The sequence below is a fragment of the Cygnus olor genome, chromosome 1 (assembly GCF_009769625.2).
Source record: "Cygnus olor isolate bCygOlo1 chromosome 1, bCygOlo1.pri.v2, whole genome shotgun sequence".
In the NCBI taxonomy this organism is placed as follows: domain Eukaryota; kingdom Metazoa; phylum Chordata; class Aves; order Anseriformes; family Anatidae; genus Cygnus; species Cygnus olor.
The window spans coordinates 42,677,029-42,702,865 of NC_049169.1; the positions used below are offsets into that span (position 1 = coordinate 42,677,029).

General features: G+C 37.7%; 1 protein-coding gene across 1 annotated transcript in view; it reads left to right on the top strand.

Annotated features, from left to right (window-relative positions):
* Positions 1-4,296: 4,296 nt before the first annotated feature.
* Positions 4,297-25,837, top strand: part of OTOGL (otogelin like) — a 92,646-nt gene continuing 71,105 nt past the window's right edge. Inside the window, 15 exon segments of the mRNA XM_040544770.1 lie at positions 4,297-4,383; positions 6,215-6,275; positions 7,852-7,950; positions 8,641-8,795; positions 11,982-12,103; positions 13,587-13,792; positions 16,570-16,700; positions 17,329-17,435; positions 19,726-19,832; positions 20,593-20,718; positions 21,426-21,534; positions 21,793-21,839; positions 23,249-23,299; positions 23,302-23,393; positions 24,851-24,974. Coding sequence (XP_040400704.1) covers positions 4,297-4,383; positions 6,215-6,275; positions 7,852-7,950; positions 8,641-8,795; positions 11,982-12,103; positions 13,587-13,792; positions 16,570-16,700; positions 17,329-17,435; positions 19,726-19,832; positions 20,593-20,718; positions 21,426-21,534; positions 21,793-21,839; positions 23,249-23,299; positions 23,302-23,393; positions 24,851-24,974 — 1,624 coding nt within the window.

Sequence of the window (25,837 nt, forward strand, 5' to 3'; positions counted from 1 at the left end):
CATCATCCTCTAACAGGAGATTTATGAGAGCATGAAATGTTGATTAGCCTCTGCCACCTCCTACAGGGTAGGTGCCCCCATTAAATGTTTGCAATCTGTGACTATGACTACATTAGTATGTTAATTTGGATAAGGAGCTCAATTCTTTTACTTCAGTTTGCAGACTGGAGTGGTTTTGGATCTTGTGGAGCGGATGAAAATAAGCTGGAAGATGCAGACTGGCTGCAGATAAGCATATTCAGTGAGTGGGAGCAGCCTGGAGTTAGTCAAAAGTAAAAACAAAGCAAAAATCTCCTTGAAATGTGAATTGTGTAAATAAGTTTCCTTTAGGATTTACAGAATAATGAAACACAAGATGGACAGATAACCCATTTCAATGGCTGTTTGGTAAATATTTTGTGCATGTATGTATTTGTAGAAAACTGCTTCCAGAGTCACTTAAATACAGTCAGTAATAAAACTAAATCTTAAGAAATACTGGAACCACAGTGTACTGTAATAATGTACATCAGTTTGCAATAATTGTCCTTAGGCCACCAGTGATCCTAAACCTGCATGGGTACTGCTGTGTGGGCATAAGGGTTTGTCTTTGACTGTGGTTGGAGAGGTTGTATGTTTTCCTTTGCCCTCTCTTCCAGTCCAGCAGGGGAGAAGGGGAGAGAAAGGGCTAAAAGAGTTGATGGGAGAATTTTTTACCTGAGAGAGACCAAAAACTTCTGAATTTTATTTTGGTCCACAACCACCTTGTGCAGAATGCTCCCAGCATCCTACAAAGTGCATGCTAGGAGGAATGAAGTGTAAGGCAAAAGATAGGCTTTGCAAATGAAAGTGAGTTGTAGGAATTTCAATTAGCATTATATGTGTCATTAAAACTGCACTTTTTAATGATTCTATTAATGTTTAGAGTAAAGTGGGTAAGGTTTTTTTCCTTTTTTATATATTTTCGTCTTAAATTTTGGTGAATTTACAGTTTTCCATTTTAATGAAAATTAGAAACAAAACCCCTTGGCCCCGTTGACTTCTTTCTCCTTTTTGGTAATATGAAAATTTCCAAGCAAGTTTTTTAATGAAAGTGAAATACAATTATCTGCTGGGAAGTTTTCTTTCATGACAGGAGCAAACTATACACAAAAACGTATCTCAAATATTCTTAAAAATCCAAGTATATTGGTTCATCGATTTTTTTGTCTCTCCTCTTGGAACAGATGAGGAACATTCATATGTTAATCTCCAAAATGATCTGGTTATATTTTATGCATTAACATAACTGGAGGTTCTTGCTAAAATTTTTCACTGTAAGAAGCAAAGGGCAGAGATCAACACAAGCCGCAAAGCACACAAAGGTGTAATGACAACTGAAGGATCTCTCAGACCATCATGACATGGCAAAATTTCTTTCTATGTCATTGTCTTCTGTGTTATAAAGGGCCGATTGAGCTCAACAGAGGAGTAATACTCGCAGGTCTAGCGAAAGTGTAACTAATACAGACTCTGCTGAGGAGTTACCATGCATTACTAATGAGAGACATGCAGCCAGAAAGTTGTATGCAACATTTGCAAAGCTCCTGAAGCTGTATGTATCTACCAAGCTTGATGTCTTCTTTTTTTCCTTTTTGCGTTGCATTATTTCAAATAATGCATCCAACTATTTAACTTTGAAAGGATTTAAACACACTGTAGGAATACATAGTTATAAGATGCTGTCATAATCAAAGCCATCAATTTGGATAAATCTCCTATTACCAAGTTATACTGAAATGAACATTGTGGGAAAACTCAATTTAATGATACCATGGAGTATATTTTTGCTTCATTCACTGCTGTCCTCTTTGCAAGGTAAGAACTTTATTCCATTTCTGAAGAAATACTAACTTTAAAAATGAGTTCTATAAATATTTTATTAATACGGCTACTTCTTTTTCTATCATTATCAAACAATATTTTTAACCCTTTTTGGAATTCAAGAAACAATAACATAGGTTAAATAACCCATTTTACATATCTCCCTTCTCTCTGACAGGTGTTGAAGCTAAAATATAGCTCTTATTTTTTAAAAAGACACATTTTCTATGTCTGAATTTTGTTACAAAATAATTATCAAGGAACTATGTTTAAGTTTCGTTTATTCCTTGCCACTACTGTCAGATGAGTAAGCAGGTAATGAATTTCAACAAGGTATGATTTTATTTCATCAGACCGCACCTGCACTTTGTTTAAGCATTTTTGGAATGCTAGAATAAATAATTGCTCTTCTGGTTATAGAAACAATCCTATTTTTAACCAGTATATTCACTTTAGATGGGTCTTGCAGATAGTTTATTTGCAACCATTATGAAGATTTCTAAGACAATGTGAGAAAGAGTGTAACCGGATTACAATTGAATTTTGCAAGTAATATTCAGAAAATAATTACACCTAACTGCCCAAGGAGCTTGATTCTGGATAGCTCTGAGTATCCCTTGTACTTATAATTACCTCCTGTAATTTATCAGATTTGGTCTGAGGCTCTGAACAACTAAGAACTCTTCTCTCTTTTTGGTGGTAGTATTTAACAGAGTTGAGACCGTGGAAAACTGGGGTTGATAAGCCCTTGAAAGAATCAAGCTATCAGGAAGGAAAGCATCTGTTGCTAGGTCCCTTAGGAAGAGAAAAAAGTTTATGTAAAAGTGCTCTGGAAAACTCAGGATCATTAGCTATTTTTTAAAGAATAAATTTCAGTAGTGTTGTTTGCCAAATGCAGAGTGAGGCTGTAGAAAAACATTTAACTTAATGACTTTTTAATCTACAGGATCTTATTGCAAGCTTTCTCTTTTGAGAAGAACTTCAAGGTAAGTTTTTATTCCATATTTGTCAAGTTCTACAAATAAAACAAAAACATATAAGGCTTATCTGATATAGCGTAAGTTAGAAAGTAAAATATAGTCTTGAATTTGACATGTAAGACGTCAAGTACATGTGCATTGGATGTAAAACACACTTTCAGAATGTTTACATCTCTTTTCAAAGAATTTACACAACAGGCATGGATCCTCTATTTGAAAAATGAAGGCACTTATGAAAAATGATACTTCTATGGTCTCAAGAAAGCTTAGTGGAATAATGGAATGAAACCAGGATGAGATCATTATTTTATGTCTGGAAAAATACATTAAATGAGTATCCTTCTACAATTTTAATTGCATGATAAAATCCTAGCTGCTATTTGAAGCACAGAAAAGTAAGTGCTATACAGCCATAAAATAAACATTTTCAATACAAGTTTTCATGTAGAAGCTGAAATCCAAACAAAACCCAAACTAGGGAATGTTCCTGATCCCATTGAATTAAATGGGAACTATGCCATCAATTTTAGTAGAAGTGTCCATTTGGACATAGCTTTGGGTGTCTAGTGACCTCTGCATCTAGTGAGCACACATGCATATTGAATGATATGCCATCTTGGACTGTTGATAAAACTAAGTATGTTTTATAGCCTGCTGCCCTTGTTTCTAAACTTAATTGCAAATTTAAGTCAGCTATAGCTGGCAAGCCATCTTTTGCTATTAAAAGCTCTATCACAATATATTCAAATCACACTTGGGGGAACTTGCTGCCACACACGCTGTCAAGTACCTATGAAACTGCTTTGCAATTTTGTATCCTGTCATATAAGCTTATTTTGCCTGCTTACCTCTCCCTCATAAGCCCCATGTACCTCCCTGATAAAGCATCCCACGTTTGAGAGCAGAGATTGGAGCACTATTGAATTCTGTAAAATGAGACCATGAAAAAAAAATCGCCATTTTAAATGTTAAGCCAAGAAAGACCTCTTTGATAAAGTGATGGTAATCAGAGAGAAACACTTCTCTCTGGGGAGCTGCTTATTCAGGCTGTTCCAGGGACCTTCGATTATACAGGTTCCTTTTTGTTTTCTTCCAGAAATGAGTTTAATGCAACTCGACAGAAAAGAGATCTCTTAACAGCAGAGGTAGGTTATACCTCCGAAAGGGGGAGGGTGGGGAAAGCCTCCCCCTTTTCTGCTCTGGGCTTTGCTGTTGTTACAATGGGGCCTTTGTAAGGAGCAAGGCTATGGTAACAGGAGGACGGTGAGGAGGAGCCGCTGTTCCCTACCTGCTCACCTCCAGCCAAGACCCATGGCCTCACACATTCATTCGCTCTTGGTGAAACGCTCTCTGAATCACCCACCCTGATAGACCGACTGACGCACACCATGGGAAATAACACTGTGGTTCTTCTGCCTTTTGTGAAGACGAACAGAAAGCCCTAGAAAGCTGTTAGTGTTTGGCGAAAAGCACAATGGCGGCTGTAGACAAGGAGCCTGCATGTGGTGTGGTGATGGCGGCAGCTTCGGCCCAGGCCCCAGTCCCACCACTGCGGCCTGAGGTCTGTCCCTCCTCAATCCACGCTCTGTACTGCTGCCTTATGCTGCACAAAGGTGATGTTTGACTACAATTTAATAGTATAGGGGGAAACTCATTCCCCTGTGGGTAGACATCTTGGGCTACAGAGCCCGAGCAACTGTTACAGCCCTTTTTTACAGGGGCAGGCATGGAGCCCAAAGCCTCTTCTCAGGGTCTTGCAGGCAGGCTGCAACAGAACCACAAATCATTTTCTCTATGTCCCTTGGAGAATTTTGTGTCTCCTCACCAAGTCAGAAGGTAGCCAGTATGAAACATAACATTGAGGTGAGTCATGCCTCTTCTCCTCACTAGGAAGACACCTTCTGAGGGAAATGGGCTCTGGGGACTGATGGTAGTCCAGAAGTGTGCTCAGTAGGACAGTGTGCTGTCACAGCAAATAAGCTCTATCTCCCCAAAACAACACAAAAGCAAAAAGCTGCTTTGCTGAGAGGCCTGGCTCAGGGTAACCAAGAGAGGATGTGGAGAGGGGTGTTTTTATGCAGGGGTGGTGGAGAACCTCTCTGGCTAATGATGGACCCTGGAACAGCTTTCTGGTGAGCTGGTGAGGTCCATTTCAGATTGGTTTTAGACAGATTGTGCTACTTGGGTGCATCAAAGTATTTCCAGTTGGAGGAGGGAAGTATTTATGTCATTGCATGAAGCATTGGTGGGACTTCACCTGAACCATTTACTGTACAGTTGTGTTTATGCTGAGATCCATTAGTTCAAGCTCCAGACATGGAGAAGGACTAGCAGAAAGAGCAAAGAAAGAGTATCTTGCAAGTGAAGGCTTAAACAAGTTGCTTTGCTCTGTTGTACTGCTGAAGGCTGGTGTTAGACGTATGGGGAGCATAGAAGGGTAACTGCTTTCTTGTAATATATCACAGAGGGAATTAAAAAAAAAAAACACCAAAAAACACAACAAAACAAAACAACAAAACAAAGCAGGGATGAAGAGCTATTTAAGAAAAAGGGCAAAGCTTTGTAAAACAAAAAGATTTAAAAATGGCCATGAATAAATGTACAGGGGAAATATTTAACTGCCCAGCACTTCACCCTGGTAAACTTCCCAACCGTACTTGTGGGGGCAAAAACCCCAGAGTGCTTGTCATGTGGAACTTGATTAGTTCTTGGAAGGGATGATGTGACGTGACAAACTGCAATAGCAGAGTGCTGGGTCAGATCCAGGACTTCCTTACAGTCCCAAGTCCCCCTGTTCCTATACAAGACAGGATGCAGATCAGGAAGATCTCCCCCCCCCCCCCCCATTTTGTTTTGGACAAGCTGAAATGAGTTCTGAAGGATCTCAAGGGGGATGTGAAATCCATCACAGCTGAAGTGGCCACAGTTGGATGACTGGGGAGTGGTACAGGGCATGAGTTACAGGAGAAACATTTGGTATTCGATGGAAGCAAAAAAGGCAAGAGTCTTGCCTGGGCCCTCACTCTTCCTCCCAAATGTAAACACAAATCTCCCCCAGTGGAGCCTTGCTGGTTTGTTGCCTTTGGTGAAGCAGAAGACATGGAGAGGAGGCCAGCAGTGACCCCAGGGCACAGCCATATCCTTCCACGTCCCCCAGAAACCATGCTTCCCTTCCCCAAGTGCCAGGTGCCGCAGTCGCTGCCTTTCCTGCTAGTCTGGGCTGTCAATCACAGCACATGAGGCCATGCCCTGTGCTGGACGAGCCACAGGTGTCTCTACTGTGCTAAAAAAACCCTCAAAGTCCTCACTCAATGCTGCTGCAAGGCCCTGGGCTCATAGTAGTGCATTCATAAAGCAGAAACACACTGATTTTCCTTTTGTGTTTCTGTCAGGTTCGAGCTGCCTCTCCTCGGTCACACCTGCATGGGGCCTTGACGCGCAGCCCGCCAGGAGGTCAGTGCTGCTCGTCCCAGGAGGAGATGCCCCTGGACACGCTGCCTTCCTGTCACCTTCCCATGTTGCCAGTGGTTTTGTCCCCTAAAAAACCCCACACTAACTCATTACTTCATTTTATCCATGTTAAATAGCATACGGTTCCCACTGAAATTAGACTTTCAAAATAATGATTTATGACCAAATCTGAACAGCTAATTAAGCTAATCCTTTGATCTTTTTAAGTTTATTTCTAGTACAATTTTCTTACTACCACTTTTTCTGTCCTTGTGAGAGGATGTAAGTATGTCTGAGAGGCATGAACTGATTATGCAAATGTACAGTTGTACCCAGACAATGAGCACAGGGCTACTCCTAGAGGGGTTCAGGCACTGTCCAAACACCTAAAGCAGGTCCAAGTTATTTTGCAGAAATGTTTGTTGTATGCAACTGAACTTCAGTATCCTTGGAAAACATGTATGCCTGGGTAGGTGCTTCCTGTTGTATTTTTCCATGTAAATAAATATGTATAATTCATAGTTCATAGCTGTAACAGCAAAAAAGTTTTCCACATTAATGCTGTTCTATAAACAGTATTTTTTGCCCTGTGCTTTCAGGGTATCTGTGCGTATTTGGAAAGCAATTCTTAAATGGGAAAAATTCAAAACTAAGCATTCAAAACTAAGCTTTACTATGAAGGTCCAGTTTTGTTACCATTTAGCGTCACTAGCAGCTTTACAGTGGCTTCCATCAGGTGTGGAAGGGCCTGTTTATTTCATTGCCTTCCTGCTTTCTGCAATGCTTTTTAAATCTCTGTAAGCAACTTTGTAAATGTTTGTATCTAGGGTTTTAATTCCTCCCCAATAGGGAAATCAACTATCTGCAAACCCTGAAATTTGAAATTTCCTTTCTCCTTCACTTTTGGGGAACTATGATTTAGACCCACCTCAGTGAATGGTTAGTAGACAGTGAAGTCTTAGCGTCCAAGCAGACAACATAACCCTTTAATGAAACTGCATTTAGAAACAATTACTAATTATAACATAAAACAAGCCATTCCCATGGAATCTTAAGCCTCTGACTCCAGTCACCTCTTAAGCAGAAATAACCTTTTAAAAGTTTTAGCATGCGTGGAGGGCTATTTTTAACTGTTTTTGACTTTGTAAATTATGCATTCCAGACTGTTCATAAGCTGAATATACCCTTTGCTGTAATGCCTAGGAGGGAGGAGTTGAACATATGCATAAATTGTGCTGAATTTGGTCAATTAGAATAATCTGTGTCCTGGGTATTTCAAGATCAGGAGGACTGGGATTTGGTTTCTTTACATGGGAACTTGACCTTTTGTTTGCTGGGAGGAGGTTGACCTTTTGCTCCTTTGTTAGTGTACAAGTCTCAGACCAAAAGAGAACCTTGTCTTTTAACCAAGAAACACAAAGGATAAATTTAAGTAAATGTTAAAAACTGGAGATTGTTGTTGGTTAATTTTCTTAGCTAATACAGCTGCTAATGATTTTACAATAAAAAAATTTAATGCGAGTCTCAATTTGTTTGCCAAATACTGTATCTACTAAAAGGCTGCTGTCTTTGCTTACAGGTTCATGTTCTCAAGAGTGCCTTAATGGAGCAGGTTGCACAGAGGCAGGTGACTGTGATTGTCAGTTATTTCGGGCTCAAGGAAGCAGGTGCCAAATTGGTAAGTCTGGGGCCAAAAGAATCAAGTTTGAGGTTCAAGTGAAATTTAACGGGAAAGTTTTTAAAACAATATTGTTAACAGCACTTTTGTGATTCCTTTGTAGTAGGGATGTCATCCACTAGAAGACACATGGATTAAAATTATATTATATGTTAGGGAAATAGCACCGTCACAAATGCCTACGTTTTAACATTTGGTCTATGATGATTCACAGATGCCATAAGAGACAGATCACTGTCTAGTATGTCAGCGGCTGGCCAGCTTTTTTATAGTTAACTGAACAACTAAAAAGTCACTACATTTTTCTAGCAGTGAGCTACTGCAAATAAAATAATTAACTCTTTCAATGCACTGGTTTCTGGAATCTCCTTTAGCAAGAATCATCTTTCTGGATCGTCAGTAGACTTTAATCCCTTGCTTCTACTTAGAATTAAAATGCCTCTACCAAAGCAAATCCAAAACTTACAATGATTGCATGTGACGAAAACTGCATTCTAAAGATTAAAAAGTAAAAAGGAAAAAGTACTGACTTTAAATAAAGTTGAAGAAGTGAGGTTATCTTTCATCATTGTTGTATATTTTGTTTATAAGCTCTTATTTCCTTTCTAAGCATTTACTTCTGTGGACACCTTTGTCACCTGTCAATTTTTGATTACTGTGCTTGTTGTAAACTCAGTGTGTTCTCTCCAGTTCCTAACACTGGTAAGGACCGAGATGGGATTTGCAAGTCATGGGGACAGTATCACTTTGAAACATTTGATGGCATCTACTACTACTTTCCGGGAAATTGCTCCTATATTTTTGCAAAAGACTGTGGTACTTCAGAACCCCAGTACACTGTTTGGGTAAGTATGTGAGCGTACATTAGAAATAACACACTGAGTATACCTGTATTTCATAAGTAAAGTAAGTAGAGAGACAATAAATAGATCAAACTGTAGCGTTACTTACTTAAATACAAAACTATGCTGCTGGAAAATGTCTAAGCATGTGTGCAGCAACTCAAAACTCTGATGAAATGATAATCAACAGAGTCAGTATATTAAAAATAGTGTTTCTTACTCCCTCTCTCCTAAAAAGGATCTCTGTTCTCTCCTCTCTGGGAAAACCTGTGTAGCAAAATTGGGTCTTAAGGCAGACCTTGGAAACTTCAATAAACTTTAGCTGTCAGATTGTAGAAAAAATTGAACTGCTGAGTAAAGTGCAAACAGCTGTCACCTGCCTGGTAGCTGGGCACCCAATCGTACCAAGCTCTGATTTGCAGCCATTGGCATGCGAGGATGTGGAGCTACCTCCCCTGACCCATGAAAAAGTTTGTCCCCGCTGTGGATTTGTGTTCTAATTTTGGATTACCCCTGCGTCATGCAGAGAAGGTTAACAGCTCAAAAGTCTTCATCTTGACCTATGTATAGGGGGCATTCTTTTTAGTAATTTCCTCAGATTTATGGGTATCCATGGTTAATGATTTTGAGATCAGGCAGAGTTCAAACCTCTATCCTCTTTGAAGGAACGTGTCCTAATTACCAGGCTGTAGGTTACTGTGGGGAGAGAACATAAGCTCATTATGGTATTTTTTTCAATGGTTGGGATTTGGTGCTGACTGGGCAGGGGAGAGGGAACAAGAGTGGTCCTAACCGTAATGCAACCATGGTGGCCACAGTGATCACAGGGGCAAATGTAGATCTAGGTTCTGATTCCTGCTCCAAGAACTAGTTTTCATTTATCAACATATGATATCTTGTCCCCCAAAATACTAGCATCTAAAGAAGATTAATCTGCCATTTCTACTCACTCAGATCATAGGCAAATGCTGTTACATCTGCTTTCCATTATTTTATTTTAATTCTTTGCATGCAGCTATCATCTCTTACAAGATTTCAGAAAATGCTATAGCAAACCCCAAGATTATATTAAAAATCTAGAATCTTTATTTCAGTGGATTCCAGTTGCTCTGGAAAGAGAGAAATTACCTTTCAATTGCTGGAACAAATGCCATACTTTGTTAAAAACTTAAAATGTTTATTCAGAAAAGTCACAAGTAATGTTGAAGCAATACAGTCACAACCAGCTGGGCAGTGGAGAGCTGAAAATCTTGCCAAGTGCTCACATTATGGTCCTTCTGGTTTTAATAATCCACCTCTCTAGAGCAGAAGAAAACACAAGAATTATTTTGATTTTCCTTGATTGTGTTTCTGCCTTAGGCCAGGCTTACGTAGAAACCATCTGTCAATACTAGTAACATTTATTATGTCTTTAATTATAACTTTCTTTATACATGTAAAAACCCTAATGCTTTTACTGGCTTGGTTTATTTCACTCAGAGAAGCAGTAACTGTTTTTTATTTCCAGCATTAACTGTCAGCCTAGGAAGATTAGTTAGTGTATGTGTGAGTGCTGTATGTGTTTACCAATAAATCTTTTCTACAAAAGTGATAGCTCTAGTTACTAGTTACAGCTCCCATTACTATGCTGGCAAAATGTTTCACAGTTACTCATCTATTTAGCTTCACAGCACTGTCAAGTAAATTGGTAACATGGCTCAAATCCTTCTTGCAGAAAGCTGATGCACACGGTCAGAGGAGCCATACTCGAGCTGTCTAAACTCTGTCTACATTTTAATTTAGGTAAAGGTAGCTAAGATTCACCGCATATTCCCATGCCTCCTCAGTCGTTACTAAAACCTGCACATATGCTTTTGAAGCATAGTAGTCTAGAGCATCACACCAGTTTGGGTATTCCTGCTCCGCTGAGATTAGCATAGCATAGATTAGCGGGAGCTTTGCATAGGCCCTTGGACTAGGTATGTTCTTCAGACTCACCTAGACTACTGTCAACGTAATTCAAAACTGTGTAGTGATTAACTGGGTAAAGCATATGCACAGAAAGTTGGAGACCTGCATTCCTATCATCAGTCAGAGTTAACCTGAGCCAATGGTTTTCATGTCCTGAGAGTGCACCCTGGCCAACAAAAGCCCTGTTGTCTCTGGGGATACAGACATTCCTGCAAGGCAGGAGTCATGCTCTGCCATGGCTCATGGCTGGGAATGGAAAGGAAGCCCGACTGCAAAGGTAGCATCCTTTCTGCAAGCTATAAAAAGGAGGCATGCTGGCCTATTCCTAGTTCTGATAAAACATTATTTTTGTTTTGGGATTACTTCATTGCCATGAATCTGTAGGCTCACTGAGACAGGAGTTGCACGTTTTTCTTTTCTAGAAGTACACATCTGAGATTTGCTTAACACCCCTAGTAATGGGCAGTCATGGAAGTCACATATTGCTAATAGTTGTGAGACACTATTTTGCAGATCTCTCTCTGGTAGAGTGATGCTTTCTGTGCTGAAACTGGGGAAGCTGATGTCAGATTCAAGGCAGCACCCTGACTCACTACCCTATCTATGTACAATGGGGACAGGCAGACTTTGGAAGAGCCTACACTTCTCCATTGACAGTGCTGAGAAGCTAATGCAAAATGGGTTTTAACAGATGTGTTTATGTTAGATGACTGCAGTAATCTGTGGGAGCACTCCAAAATCTCAACAAATCCTGAGTGGTTCAGGAGGGCATGCTGGATCAGCTGATGCCAGTCTCAGCTGGCTCGGAGAATGCTGGCACTATGCTGAGTTTTTGTATTGCACAGTAGTCCCCTCTAGACCTCTAGAAAATGAGCAGTAGGGGTGTCTCGGTGCAAATAACAAGCTCCTACACTGGCAGTGATAAAACAGCTCACTATGGTGTCTATGAAGTTCATCTATGTAAACTACCTGAGTATTTCACACAGTGTTTAAGCCACTAACTTGTGATGCTTTGTGCTGTTAAGCACTTGCTGTGTTTCTCAGTAGTACTGAGTAACATGAACATATTTTTGCATATGTTTGTAAGTATGACCTTTTTACATTTTAAATATTTCTCTCTAAAACTCTTTCAGTGATTCATGTACAGAAAAATAAATTATCATATATGACTTTACGAAAACTTGCATGAAATTGTTGAGAATATTTATTCTAACTGTGTGTGTATTCTTCCCCTCTAAGGTTCATAACAGTCCTGACTGTTATGGTTCAGTATATTCTTGTCAGAGGTCAGTCAGCTTATTTTTTTCAAACCAAGAAGAAATAATTATTTCAGGACGTGAAGTAAGAAAAGAAGGGAAAAGGTAAGTGTTCTAATGATGGTTTCAAATATTTTATTGCAGAAGGACAATGTGAAGTTTGGGAAATTAATGCTTTTGACATCAACCAGAGAAGATAATTTGCTATATATTTTCACTGATCCCTGGATATTCTATATTGGGACTGATAGAGTGCTAGTGTGAAAAGATGTAATGCTGTTCTTGTAATACATGAATGAAGGTAGCATGTGCTCCCCATGAGCCTTGTGTTCAACTTCTCAGCTCTGACCTTGGGATTAACCATCTAAATTTTGTATAGACAAGGTCTACACCACACTAATCTAGTTAATCTGTGGTGCATCCTGATACAATTTTGAACAAGGTAGTCTTTATTTATGCTTGGTGTGCAGCTATACTGAATTCAACACATAACCTTCTTATGAATAAGCCTGAACTAATTGAATCAAAGATCTTAAGTCTTCTTTGGCCCTTTGGGCAAAAACTCCACATTTCTGAGGTACATCAAACCCTCAAACATACCATTTTTTTTTTTAAACAAATAAATGAGTACAAGGCTATAATAAGTATTTTTTTACTGTTAGATAAAGTACAGAAAATTTCAAAAACTTGTAAAGACGTGTTTTTTTGTATCACCTTAGAAGGTGATTAGATTAGATTAGATTACCTTTGATTTAATAATACTGTAACATCTGAGACTGATGGCTACTGTGCCATCTGTCTTCATCCCAACAGAAGCAATTTTGGAAGATTAGGATTAAATCATACTGAAATATTATTTTCCAATGGTCTATGGCTGAAGGAAGAGGATGTACTTTTTTTGGTCAAAAGTATTTTCTGTACTGTAAGTTTCTCCATTGGCATACGTCTAATCTGATGATCCATCTTCTGCTCAGAAGGGCTGCTGGTGTTCACCACACCAGGAACACAGTTAGTAGTGTCACAGAGCTCCTTGTGCAACACAGCATGCTCATGAACTCATGTGCTCTTTAAGGTGCCCCTTCTGGGCTTTGAAAAGAAGATTCGTTCAGGCTTAGAATTAGTACAACTGATAGATGTATACAGTAGAAAAGCATTCACTTTTGATGATCAATGCAGAGAAGCAAATAGAAAAGAACATGGTAAAAATGCAACAAAGAATCATAGAATCATTAAGGTTGGAAAAGACCTCCAAGAACATCTTGGCCAACCATCCCCCTACCACCACTATCACCCACTAAATCACGTCCTTAAGCACCATGTCCAACCTTTCCTCAAACACCCCCAGGGATGGTGACTCCACTGCCTCCCTGGGCAACCCACTCCAATGCTTAACTACTCTTTCTGAGAAGAAATGTCTCCTAATTTCTAACATGAACCTCTCTCCTGGTGCAACTTGAGGCCATTAAGTGACTGTATACAACTGGAAAAAAGGGTGTAGTGAGTTAGAAGGTGATATTTTATGTGGTATTTTTCCATCACTAACTTCATCTCATCTGAGCTCTTTGAAGTAGGCTGTTTATTTTTGCAGATTAATGTTGCCTCAGACAGTTGGAAATGTTTTCGTTGAGAGATTGGCTGACTATATTCTGGTGAAAACTACCTTTGGTTTTTCTCTTGCTTGGGATGGAAACTCTGGTATTTATATTAAGCTGACAGAAGATCATAAAGGGAAATCTTGTGGCCTCTGTGGAAATTTTAATGGCAATAAATATGATGACCTGATACTGCAAAATAGTAAGTAAATAACTTAAAAATGCTTACCTTTTCTAAACAGCTTCAATGTTCACTTTAAAAATATTATGTAAAAAGACAGAGACCTTATTTCAGTAGAAAATAGAATATCTCTACTCTTCAATGCCATTAAAAATGTTAAGGGAAAAAAAAAAAACAGTTCAAGAAAGTATTTATATGTATGCTTAAGCCTTTTCTTGCTCAGCAAAGCACTCGGGGTATGTTTATCTTAGCTGATGAAAGTGCCTTCAAATTATAAATAAATAACAAATGCTTGTGGTTTTCTCTATGTTTAAGGATGGAGGGAGAAGGAGCAAAAAGCCAAAATATTAATATTTGGAAAAAACCACAATCTTGAGTCATTCGTTTACATTACCATCATAAAAATATGAGTTGAAATATGTACATTTTTAAAGCTCTTTCCAGAAAGTTCCTCGTATCTCTCTGTTGGTATGTTGTGCTATGGGTCTCTTACTACCCTATAGAATTAGGAGTTTGCCCAATACTGTACCTGAGGAAGAGGTGATTGCTAAGTTGATAGAGTATTCTGTAGTCTTTGTAGTTCTATATAGGGAGTAGTCTATAGAGACTTTTGTCCTACTCACAACTAATACGAAAAAAGAGCAGGCTTGGGAATATGAGAAATCCTTTACTCAGTCTGGTAGAAATAAAGATGGGACTGTCTTGTTGTTACTGTTAAATACTGAGAAAATCAAGTCCCACATCCCTGCAGATCATTAAATTGCAAAGGTTACCTCACAGTAACTGTTTTCCCTCCGCTGTTTTGCATTATTCATTATGGTTAATGGGTAGGAGGTTTTTGACTTTCTTCCTAAGTGAAGAAGCAGTCTACATATCTTTGCATAGTCTTTAAAAATCTTCCCAATATAAATTCCTCTTGTCTTCTACCATGACAGAAGTATGTTCCCTGTTCATACATTAACTTCTGCGCACCAGGGTATAGTATTTTTAATAACTAGTTAAAAGTGTTGATCTAAAATAATGGATAAAAATGGAGTTCAGGGAAGATTTACAATTCACAGAAATTCACACAATCTCTTCAAAAGTAATAATTTCAGTATCTTTAAATGTATTTTATAAAAGATTTGAAGTAGGGCAGCTGTTAGCTTTCTTCATTTGCAGAGCTATGTTTTTTTTTCTGTTGTCATTTCTTCTAGTATTTTGCTTTGTCAGAAATGACAGTATTATTGTAGCGTACCATCCAGAGCACTGTGAATCACTTTAACCTTGAACCAGTTGTATAACATGGTGCCTTGACTCTGTGCAAACACAAAGCAAGAAGTTCTGCTATCTTCACAAGAATATACTGCTAATTGAAGTTGCTTCTAAGCAGCAACTTTTTTCTAAGTGTTTCCAAATGTCATTAATCACCCAGGATGATGATTTATCTCCCCCAGCTAAACTACTCCCACAGTAGTGTAAGGGAAGTTTGTACATCTATCCTGAGTCTTACAGTCTGAATGCCCTGTATTTGTATTGCTGCAAATAAAGAAGGTGCTGAGACGTGTTATACTCCATTTCAAAGCATATTTTAAAAAAATCAGCTCCTTTTCTGTTTCCTTAATCTTCATCTTTAACGGCAACTTCGCATTGCTTTGATATATGAGACTGTATCTGAGCATAAAACTATTTAAAAGACATATTTTATTTTGTGGCATTTTTTAAGACTTAGAACTGATTTTTCAAGCTATGTCAAAATGAAAATAAAATATTTTAAAATGTGTTTGCAGAACCAGAATTATGCCAACAGGTTTACTTCTTGATAAAAACAAACAAACAAACAACAACAACATAAAAAAAAAGCCTTTTATGTTTGTGAAGTGTTTTCTGTGTAAAAGAGCTCTTTTGTCAAAGAGGAAGAAAAGTTTTAACTCTCCCTGCTTCTTAAGTAAATCGGATTGGTGGTTAGGATATTAGCTTTGTTTATTTGTGGAGATCCAAGTACAAACACCTGATTATTGTGTTTTGGGGTTTTCCATATTCTAGAGTGTCCAACTTTGTACTTGTCCTGGAAGAAGATAATTAAGTTTTGGATAATACAGTCCTGTGAAAACAAAACAATACAAAACAAACTATAGCTGATTTCTTTCCAATATCCTATCTCCTAACCATGCATTGATATAGATCACCATAGCATAGATACTAATTACAGTAAGGTTCTTCAAAGTGGAGGCCATACACCCTTTTTAGCATAGCTAAGAACATACAGAAAATGTAATATTTAGTTCTTGCTGCAAAAATATGGAAATTTGTGGTCTGTTCCTCTACTGCCAACTTTCTTGTATGTTCTTGTGTATATGTTCTTTGCCTGTTGCCATGACTTCCAATTATGCATCACATTCATTCATTCTCCCTTGCTCATGCTATAAGGAGAACTGGGCATTGTGTTTGTTTTAGGGCTTTTCTGCACTAGGGGAAAAGGAGTGAGATAATAGTGCTAACTGAGCTTTATTAAATATGATGAAAGCTTTAAATTATTTTAAATAAATGCATTCTTTCTTAGGTATTCATTGCAGTCCTTCTTTGAATTTTTGTTACAAAATTGTCAGTAATTATATTAATTTTTTTTTGTTTCATTTAAATGTGGTATAAAATATTACCTGTAGTTAAAAAGGAAAAATAAACTTTTTCTACACTTCCACTACTCTGAACATATCTGTATCTGAAGTAATGAATATATTTTAAAACTTTCAGAAATTTCCAAGATGCCTTTTGTGCTTGTGTTCACAACCTTTTTTCTGGGTGTTCTTTTCATGCAGTAGGTGAACATACAGAAGACATTGCTGAATTTGCAAATAGCTGGGCTGTGCAAACCCCAGATGATGCAGCTTGTGTACCTACTGCCTCAGATTTTTCCAGTCCTTGCTCAGCTGATGAAAAATCCACTGAGGTAAATTAATCATTTAGTGATTGTTTTTTTCATCTTCACTACTTAGTGACAGTACAAGAATCTAGCCATATGCACCATACTGAAAAAAAACTCAAATTCATTGAAGCTTTGAGAAGATTCAGATCAGGGCTGTTGCTAGGGAATATCTGAAGATCTTCAGAAGTTTAGCTTAAGAGTACAAATGTTCAGATAGGATGTGCCAAGTGGTACAAGTCTGCTGACAGAGCTCTTTATTGCTGCATTACTCCTGGGTTCAGTTTCCTGAACTGAATCTTACACCTCATTATTTTTAGAAATTGTGAAATATTGCAGAAGTACCATACTCAGCTCCTGGATTGACATGAAATGCTTTTTTTTGTTTGTTTTTATTTGTTGTTGTTGTCATCAGTTTTCAGTCTGCCATCCCAGCTCTGTGCAGCAGCAGTATGCAATCAAGACACTGCAGACAGAGAGGACAAATTTTAGGAAGTACAATAAAGGAGACATAACAATAAAACAAGACTGTGAGATTCTCAGGTTTTAATGGGAATATAAGGGACCCTGGATTAGCTCAACAAATCTAAAAACAATTATGCTCATTCAGAAAGTATTTGCTAACTATTGTCTTCTGTTTCTCCTTAATGTGCAGGACATATTCTTCAAGTGCCAAATATTCCTACAGTTTCCTTTTTTCAGCTGTCATGAAAGCATAGATCCATATTCTTATATTTCTAGCTGTATGAATGATCTTTGCAGGTAAGAATGGAGTTCTTGTATATTTATTTTTGATGCTTGAAATGAATGCTCACTCTCTCTATTCAGACAAGAATTGAGCAGTATTGAGTGAAGTTAGTAGGAAATGAGTTCAAAGTGAAAGAGATGGGGTTTCGCTCAGTGGGTGATTTACTGTGGAACCAGAGGACACACAGCCTTTGTCCCTGCCAAGGAATAATTTGATTGCTAAAGGTTTACATAGATTCAAGGGAAGACTAGACAAATGCTTGGGAAAGAAATCTATGGAGAATCACTAATGGCAGAAGAGAGAGTTGCTAACCATACACACACAATATACCTATATCTGGAAGTCTTGAATCAAAAATACACGGAGATTGGGAAAATTTACAGGGGGAAATGTCAATGATACTGGAAGAGTAAGTCCATTTGTCTGACACAGTTGTACTATTTTTCTGATAAAAATATAGCAGAGTAACCTTTCAACTACTAAGTCATTTAACTCAGCAGACTTTTTCAAAATTGCTTTGTTTATGTAAATTCAGAGATGTTAAAAGTTCAGCTCTCACTGGCTTTGGTGGGAATTACATATCCTCAGTTGCTTGTGTTATATGCAACCTGGTATTTTTCCCTTAGCTCCAGACTCCCGTTTAGTTAATGTCAGTCATTCAAGCTAAACAGGTTCTCCAGAGTGTAACCGAACAAAACTGAGCAATGTATAACTTCCTTTTTAGAAAAGGTTTTATAACTAAGAAGTAATAGCAGGAATTATACCAGATACTATGGTGGCCTTCTCAGAGTATCATCAATTTAATCAAAAGTATACAGAAAAATTCACAAGACTAAAACTAAGAATCATTTAGAAGCATCCACTACAACTTGTTAGTTCATTTTCAATGAATTTTTGATTTTCTGTTTTGCTACCAAGTCAGAATGGAAGAATATGGGTTTGTAAGCAAATCTCTAAAGTGTGCTTCCTGAAGTTGATGATCTGCACATTGATTTTGCTAAGAGAAGAGCTGAGCTGCCTCTTCATAACTCAGGAGTTTATTGTGCCTCTTCCTTAGCAAAAGAAGAATAATGAAAAGGAAATTTTCAAATGTGGCATTGAATCAGTGTCATGATGTTAAGGAGGATTTGATTTTTGTCAAATTGCATGTGTGTGTTGATATGAATTGTGTGAATGTTAAAAACCTTGAAGAAAGTTTCTGTGTCTGAGAACCTCATTAATTTAGGCTTATTTTGTTTATAAAAGAGACCTCTCTTCTTGTGTCTTAGTGTAAGTTTACAATGTTTCTTGTGGGGCCACTGTATATGCCAAGTATTCTTTCTATTAAGACCCATTTAATTGGATTAGATAAGGAGAATTGGGAGAGATTCTGATCACTGTCCTGAAGAATATAGTGCTGTTTGATTTGATAACAGATGTGTTGAAAGCAGGATACAAACACTATTTACTATATTCTCAAGAACATTAATTTTGGAAGCTTGATCTTTTGTGCTGAAAGACAAACTCAGCTAATCTGTCCTGGTCATGCTTTACGAGAACGTCTTGTTGTGACTAGTTCATTTTGTCATCAGGTCCTTCACAGTGAGTGACAGGAGTTGTTGAACTTTCACAGTAAAAAAAATGGTGGTGTCTTGCCTTATGTGATTTGAATCTGAATAAAATTTGAGGTTACCTAAATATTGATGAATGTCTCTTTACTTGATCCTGGCAAAAGTGCACTGTCCGGCTTCTTCTGTACAGACTAAGGCAGAGATAATGACTTTGTTCAAGGTTGAACTGTAACTCCTTGAAATCGTCTACAATGTCTGGTGGATTATGCTTCTGGTGCCAAGCACTTCAACACAAGGTCAGGAGTCTACCAACAGGGTTCTCCTCACCTAAGCTCAAGGACTGACTATAAATCAGAAACTTGAACTTGTTATTTGGCCCAGAATGTCTCTTATCAGTGTAGGTCAGAGTTTCCACGTCATGCAGGAAGGAGAGAGCCCAAGACATCTTGACATCTTCATGACAAGGTCATGTTTCTCTTTCACCATAAGCATATTTTTTTTTCTTATTTTGTAATAAATTACAGTTTTTGTTCATTGTGGTAATATTAACATGAAAAAAGTTTTTGTGAGATCAACTGATAAAAACACAGCAGTGTATTCAGTATAGCTCATCCCTTTTCACAGTATTTTCGCTAAGTATGCCTCTATAGCTGAGCGGCCTCAGCTGACTGAACTATCCTGAGCAGTGTTTGGTGGCAGAAATTTGTAGATGGGATTTGAGTTTGGTGATTGCTCCCTTGTTTTATTATTTCAGAGTGGATGATGATGAAACATATTGCAGAGCCGTGACAGAGTACGCTCGAGCATGCTCTCATGCTGGGTCCCCTGTGCGGGATTGGAGGGATGATTTTCCTGCCTGTAGTAAGACTCTTTAATAAAGCATATCATGTGACCTTTGAAATACCCTACATATCCATTTCAAATAATTCCATCTTGACAACATTTGTTACTATAGGACTCAAACCTGATACCAAAGTAGATCATTCAGCTTCACTATTGCTGGTGAAAAATGAGGTAAATGATTTGCTAGAGGAATATTTTATTTCCATTGTGATCTGATGCAGATCCATTCAAAATTCATGTTTGTGCAGATTGCTTGAAACTTCATGTATGCTGATCATATTCTAGGAGGAAGAAAAAACATCTGTGGAGATCTGATGTTGCCCCTCTTCCCAGCTGACCTTTCAGCCTCTACTGGCTCTATAACAGAACAAATACAGTGAATCCAGCTCCTTCTAGTCATCATCACCACCCATGAAATGCAGTTCAGTCTCATCCACAGGACTCTCAACTAGTTGAGATATGTGCACACGTTCCCCTGTCACAGAAATTATAACTTCTAGTGGAGAAGTGATGTAAGAACTTGATAAATAGATTTAAATACTATGACATTGTCATAGTATGCTATGAAATACTAGAATACATAGAAATACTATGATGAGAGATTCGTCACAGTTCATCTGTTACAGTTTCTCCAAACAATCCATTGTACCTGATCTGAATAATTACCTATACCAGAAGTGTTGCACTACGGTTTATTCAGATAAATAGGAGTTCTCCAGTACGGGAAGAGATATTACACTAATGTGCAACGTAATAATGTTTTTTTTTTTTTTCCTAGCTGAGACGTGTGAAGACAGCTTTGTACACCGTGATTGTATCAGTTGTTGTCCACCAACCTGCACCTTTGAAAAAGATTGTCTTGGCAGCAACTTGCACTGCTTAGATGGCTGTTACTGTCCAGATGGTAAGTACCATTAATTTTATGTGAAAAATATGTTTAAAGATACCATGCAGCATAATAATAAAGTTGTCTAAATAGACTATGCTTAAAGTTAAAAGCCAGAAAATATGAATATTGTAATTTCTGCTTTAGCTGTTGTTACTCTCACTGTGATTCTGCCTTTTACTGTGTTCTAAACATTTATCTAGTCACTGTGGTTTAGGATGAAATATCAATTAAAACCTGGAGCCATAACTAATGCTCTCTACAATGAGGGATAGCATAAATTTAATCCACTTTATTTGAATGATTCCTAAACCTACTGAGGTTTCTTTAAACAGAATGTATCTTACACTCTGTACAAGAAATCTTCCTTTGATCTGTACTAAACAAAAAGTAGGGACTGGACTATGAACAGTCCTATTCTGGGAGGATTAAAGATTATATGATCTCAGAATCTTTGTATTTTTGACTCTGTACAGTTTTACACACTTCAGGCAGATATTTTTCATAGAGCACCATTCAGAGTGAAAACTGCTTTGAGAGAGCTATACTGTTGATTGTTCTGAGCCATCTGCATTCACTAGGTAACTCTTCATGTTGGTCCCTGGCTAAGACTGATGAGCTCACCTTCTTGCATATTTGAATATTTGAGTCAGATGGGGGAACAGCAGTGATCTGGAGTCCATTAACTTGTTTTTGATCTCAATTATAAACTTCCATCTCAATAGGTCTCATTATGGAAAATGGAACTTGTATCTCCGTGTCAAATTGTCCTTGTACTTATCATGGAACTGCTTTCCCTGTAGGCTCAAAAATTGAACAAGAATGTAGTAATTGGTATGTGAAAGCCTCATGTTTGTGGTTCCTCTGTCTGTGGCTGTAGCCTGTAGTTAGTTAGTTTAACATGATAGTCACACTTAAAATTTAAAGAATAGTTAATGTTTATGCTTTACAGTCTGAGCTCTGTGTATTACCAAAATACACAGACTATTCTATGGAAACAGTGAATTCAAGACCTGTTAACTATCTCAAAGCTGCTCTTTTTGCTAAATATCAAAACAGTGAATTTCTGTATTTTGTGATTTTTCTTTTTAGTATTTGCACTGGTGGCATTTGGAACTGTACCGATCATGATTGCCCAGGTATATATTTAAAGATTCCTTTCTCTCCTCAGTGAACATAGGAGACAAACTTTTCAAAAGACAACAGATTCAAATACAGTCTAAGGGTTTGGGATGTGATTTTAGGAAAGATTTAACAGATACATGCCCAGCAGCACTGGGCAAGCTGAGGCAAAGCTGTTAACTGCCTGACAGTACTCACCGTGCTTTTTCCCATTTGGTTCCATAACTCAGTGTGTTACATTCACCTTTTCTCTTCTATCTCTTACTTGCACTCTAAGTGCTTGGGGACAGGCACCTTATTCCACAGACAGGCACCACACTATCTGTACAGTGGGCCATGTTTAAGGATGTTCTCACTTCTAGATGCAGCTGTAGTGCAGAGAGCAACAAGAGCATTATTCTAACGCTCAGAATGGTATCTTGTCTCCCTTATAACAGCAGTTCATGTCTCGATCATCATCTTTAAAGACTGCATGCCTCTGTAATGAGTTACTCAGACAAACATGAATTAGTCAAGTAGTGAAACTCCCTTGTCAGTTCTGTACTTTACACAAGATTATGCTATGAAACTTCTGAAAGATATATTATTATTTTTTTTTTTTTTTACAAATTAAGGAAACCCTTTTGAATGAGGTAGTAAAAAAGGCTTAGCTGGTGCTAAAAAAAAAAAAAAAAAAGCTTAACAGGGTGGATCTGTAGAGTAAAAAAGCTGACACTTAGAACCACTCCATATGTCTCATATTTGTTGTGTGTGCCTGCAAGGGATTGGTTATGATTAGTCTTATCCTAGGGACTGAATGCTTATTAACACTGGGAGAGGGTTAGATGTGCTCTGCTGTGGCCCCATGAACTGAACCAAGGTTGGTGTGTATGTGCTGGGGACTTGCTTCAACAGTGCACTCCTGATCTGAACTGAAGCATGAATATAGATGCACCCTGAGGACAGAGAGTGTCCTCTGCTCACCTGGAATTCAGGACAGCCCCCATATTCAGACACGGCATCTCCATGCCTGCAGTAACAGGCTCCCTGTGAGGGAGGAGAAAGAAGCTTGTTCTCTCCTTTACATTCAATCATGCCAAAAGATGAAGAAGATTCCAGGAAACTTCAGAGTTGTAACAAAGAAAAAGCTCTGTTTTTTAATTATCTGTTTTCATGTATTCTAGAGAATCTGTGACTCATATCTCACTCTAGTTAGAACAAAAGCTGCGAATGGGTACGTGCAACATACCTAAAATAGAAATAAGTGTCTATAACATATTTCACTTCCAAATGCTGTAACAGCTATAAAGATTAAAGCTAGACTAGATTATGTGCCAAAAAATAAGGGGAGATTTTTTTTTTTTAAATTACATTATATTTCTCATTTACAGAATGATAGTAACTTCTTATGTCAGTGAACATTCTTATTTATCCTTTTTCTCTCAAGCCGAATGCTCCATCACAGGTAACTCTCATTTCACAACATTTGATGGACGTCATTTACCTTTCTTGGGATTTGCCAGTACATTCTGGTAAAAGGCACTGGGAAAAACAAATTCACAATCACTTTACAGAAAGCACCTTGTGGACAGGTAAGTCACACTGTTATTGAACTTCCATAACAAATGTGGTTATATATTTCATATGTATTTACATTTGTAAAGGTGCTACTGGAAGCTAGCAGATTATGGTAACAGAAAAATATCATAAATTGAAACCTTTTCACAGCTTTTTTTAAGTTGTCAAATTGCTACGTGTTTTACTGTCCTTTGTAAAAGCAATGACAACTTTTGAAGGATTAAGTCTAAAGAGTTATTAATTTATGCACATTAAATAAATATGTTTCTATGTTTACAGTACGAACAGTTGCATGAAGCTTTAGAACAGCTTTTGCTGACTGTATGGAGCACGCTTAATACACTGACAATTAGGCAAGAGATTTTTTTTTATAGCTTTAGATACATATTTTTATGTTATAGCATATTTACATTGTTGGAACCATTCCTTTTAGAAAATTATTGAAAAGACTAAGCACCATACATATTTATTGAAAGCATTTTGGCAGATATTCAATGACAGGTCTTATGAATAGATGTGCTTATAAAAAGTACTTATTTGTGAGACTTGATTTAAAGACATTTTTAGTCAACTAGGCTGTTAGGGGAAAGGACTCTGAGACTGCCTCACAGCAGCCTGTGTGCTGGTGTCTCTGCTTTTCTGTACCTATCTTCTTCTGCATAGGTGTTGAGATTCCTGTTTCTGCATTTCAGGTGGCCTCAAGTATGATACAGTTGGTTAGGTAGCCACTGAGAGATAAGGCTGCTACTGAAAATGACCCTTAGCACAACTCTAGGCAACTTAAAAAGTTCCAGTGTGAAAACACAGAGGCCCAGGGGAACATAAGTTGGTTTTAGTTGGCTATGTGTCACCATTTGTCCTGTAAATGGTTTCATAAATTCTGCTTGTACAGCACTTTAAAGCGATGGGTGTTAGTTTATGTCATCATTTTTTGATAGTCACACATTTATAAATTATTTTAGTATAATTCTGGAGAAATTATATCCTTTTGTCTGCAGTTGGAGGTCATGACTATGTTTCAAGAAGGAAGAGAAGCACCTCCAGAAGTGCAATAGTTTCTTTCTACTGCAGTGCTACATTTGGGCTCTGGTTGTACCAGCTTAGCCCAGATGTGGGCAGAATTTTGCTGACATAGGGTAGTCCAGCAATGAAGAGAACCGAGGGTGGATGTGCAGGTGTGGTCTTGTGAACCCAGTATCAATTCTTGGGGATCTCTCTCTGCTTACTATTAGACTGCCATAATAGCTAAAATGAGTTCATCTCATTCTTACATCCATGTTTTACTAAGTTCTGCATTTAATTTTGGGTACTCAGTTTTAATGCTATGAATAATAGTTTACACCTGATTTACCTGATGACAGTTCTGTCATTTTCTTTTTATACAACTGTTTTCTCCCATTTGTTTGCTTTTGCTTTCCATGCTAATATTGTCTTTGTTCTCTTTCTGATGGTGAAATTTGTTTCTGCTTAGAACTTTGATCATGCCTGCATTGAGTCTATAACACTAGTTCTTGAAGATGATGTGAGCAAACAAGTAACTCTTACAAGAAATGGTCAAGTCCAAACTGGTCCTAATCAAGCTTTTAACCTTAATGGTAAGAAATAAATTGAGTAGAGTTTTATCAGGATTCACATTTCTTCTTTTATATTCTCCAAAGCTTTTTAATTATATCTGTCTATCAGAAAAGATATTTCTTCAAAGATAACGTATGAAAAGTAAAATCACTTACTTTTAATAACCTTTGTATTGGTTCCAGAAATATACCATTTCACCTTGTGAAACTACACCCTCCTTTCTTTGCATTTCTTATCTTGAAGAGTACCTAGAAATTCCACTCATCTGGTTTGTGTCTGTTTAGGGGGGGAGGAGGTAAGAAAACAAAAAAAAAAAACACAAAAAAAACAGAAGAGAGGTTGAAAGTTAAAAGGTTGATGTTAAGGTGGAGCTCGATTGAAGTTTTTTTGGAATAAATGCATGGAATAGAATCCATGCACTCAAAGGGGTCTATGTTGTTTTCAATGCTGACTGGTGATTTCAGGCAGGTTTCTTCACATTTTTGAAAAGGATAGTAAGATAAATTTACCTTGAAAGGATGTTATAAAATCAAGCATTGAAGGTGGGAATGATATAGCTAAATTTTGTATCTCAAATGATCAGTAATAAGTTCTTACTGGTGATACTATACCAGTCCTTTCCCAGCCTCTGGCAGTCAGGAGCATAGGGAGTTCTGAGCTGTTGGCCGCAACTATTTCTTTACTTCACTGGATTTTACTAGTCATAGTTTTGCTTTTGGCATTCACGGCATCCTATGACAAAGAGTTTCACAGCTCAGTTATACTTTTAGTTATATCAAAAGTTCTGCTTCATAATTTTGCTGGTAATTTCATTTCATATCTTCTGAATCAGTCCCTATTGACTTGTCCCTTTTCACAGTCTATGACAAATACCACCTATGAT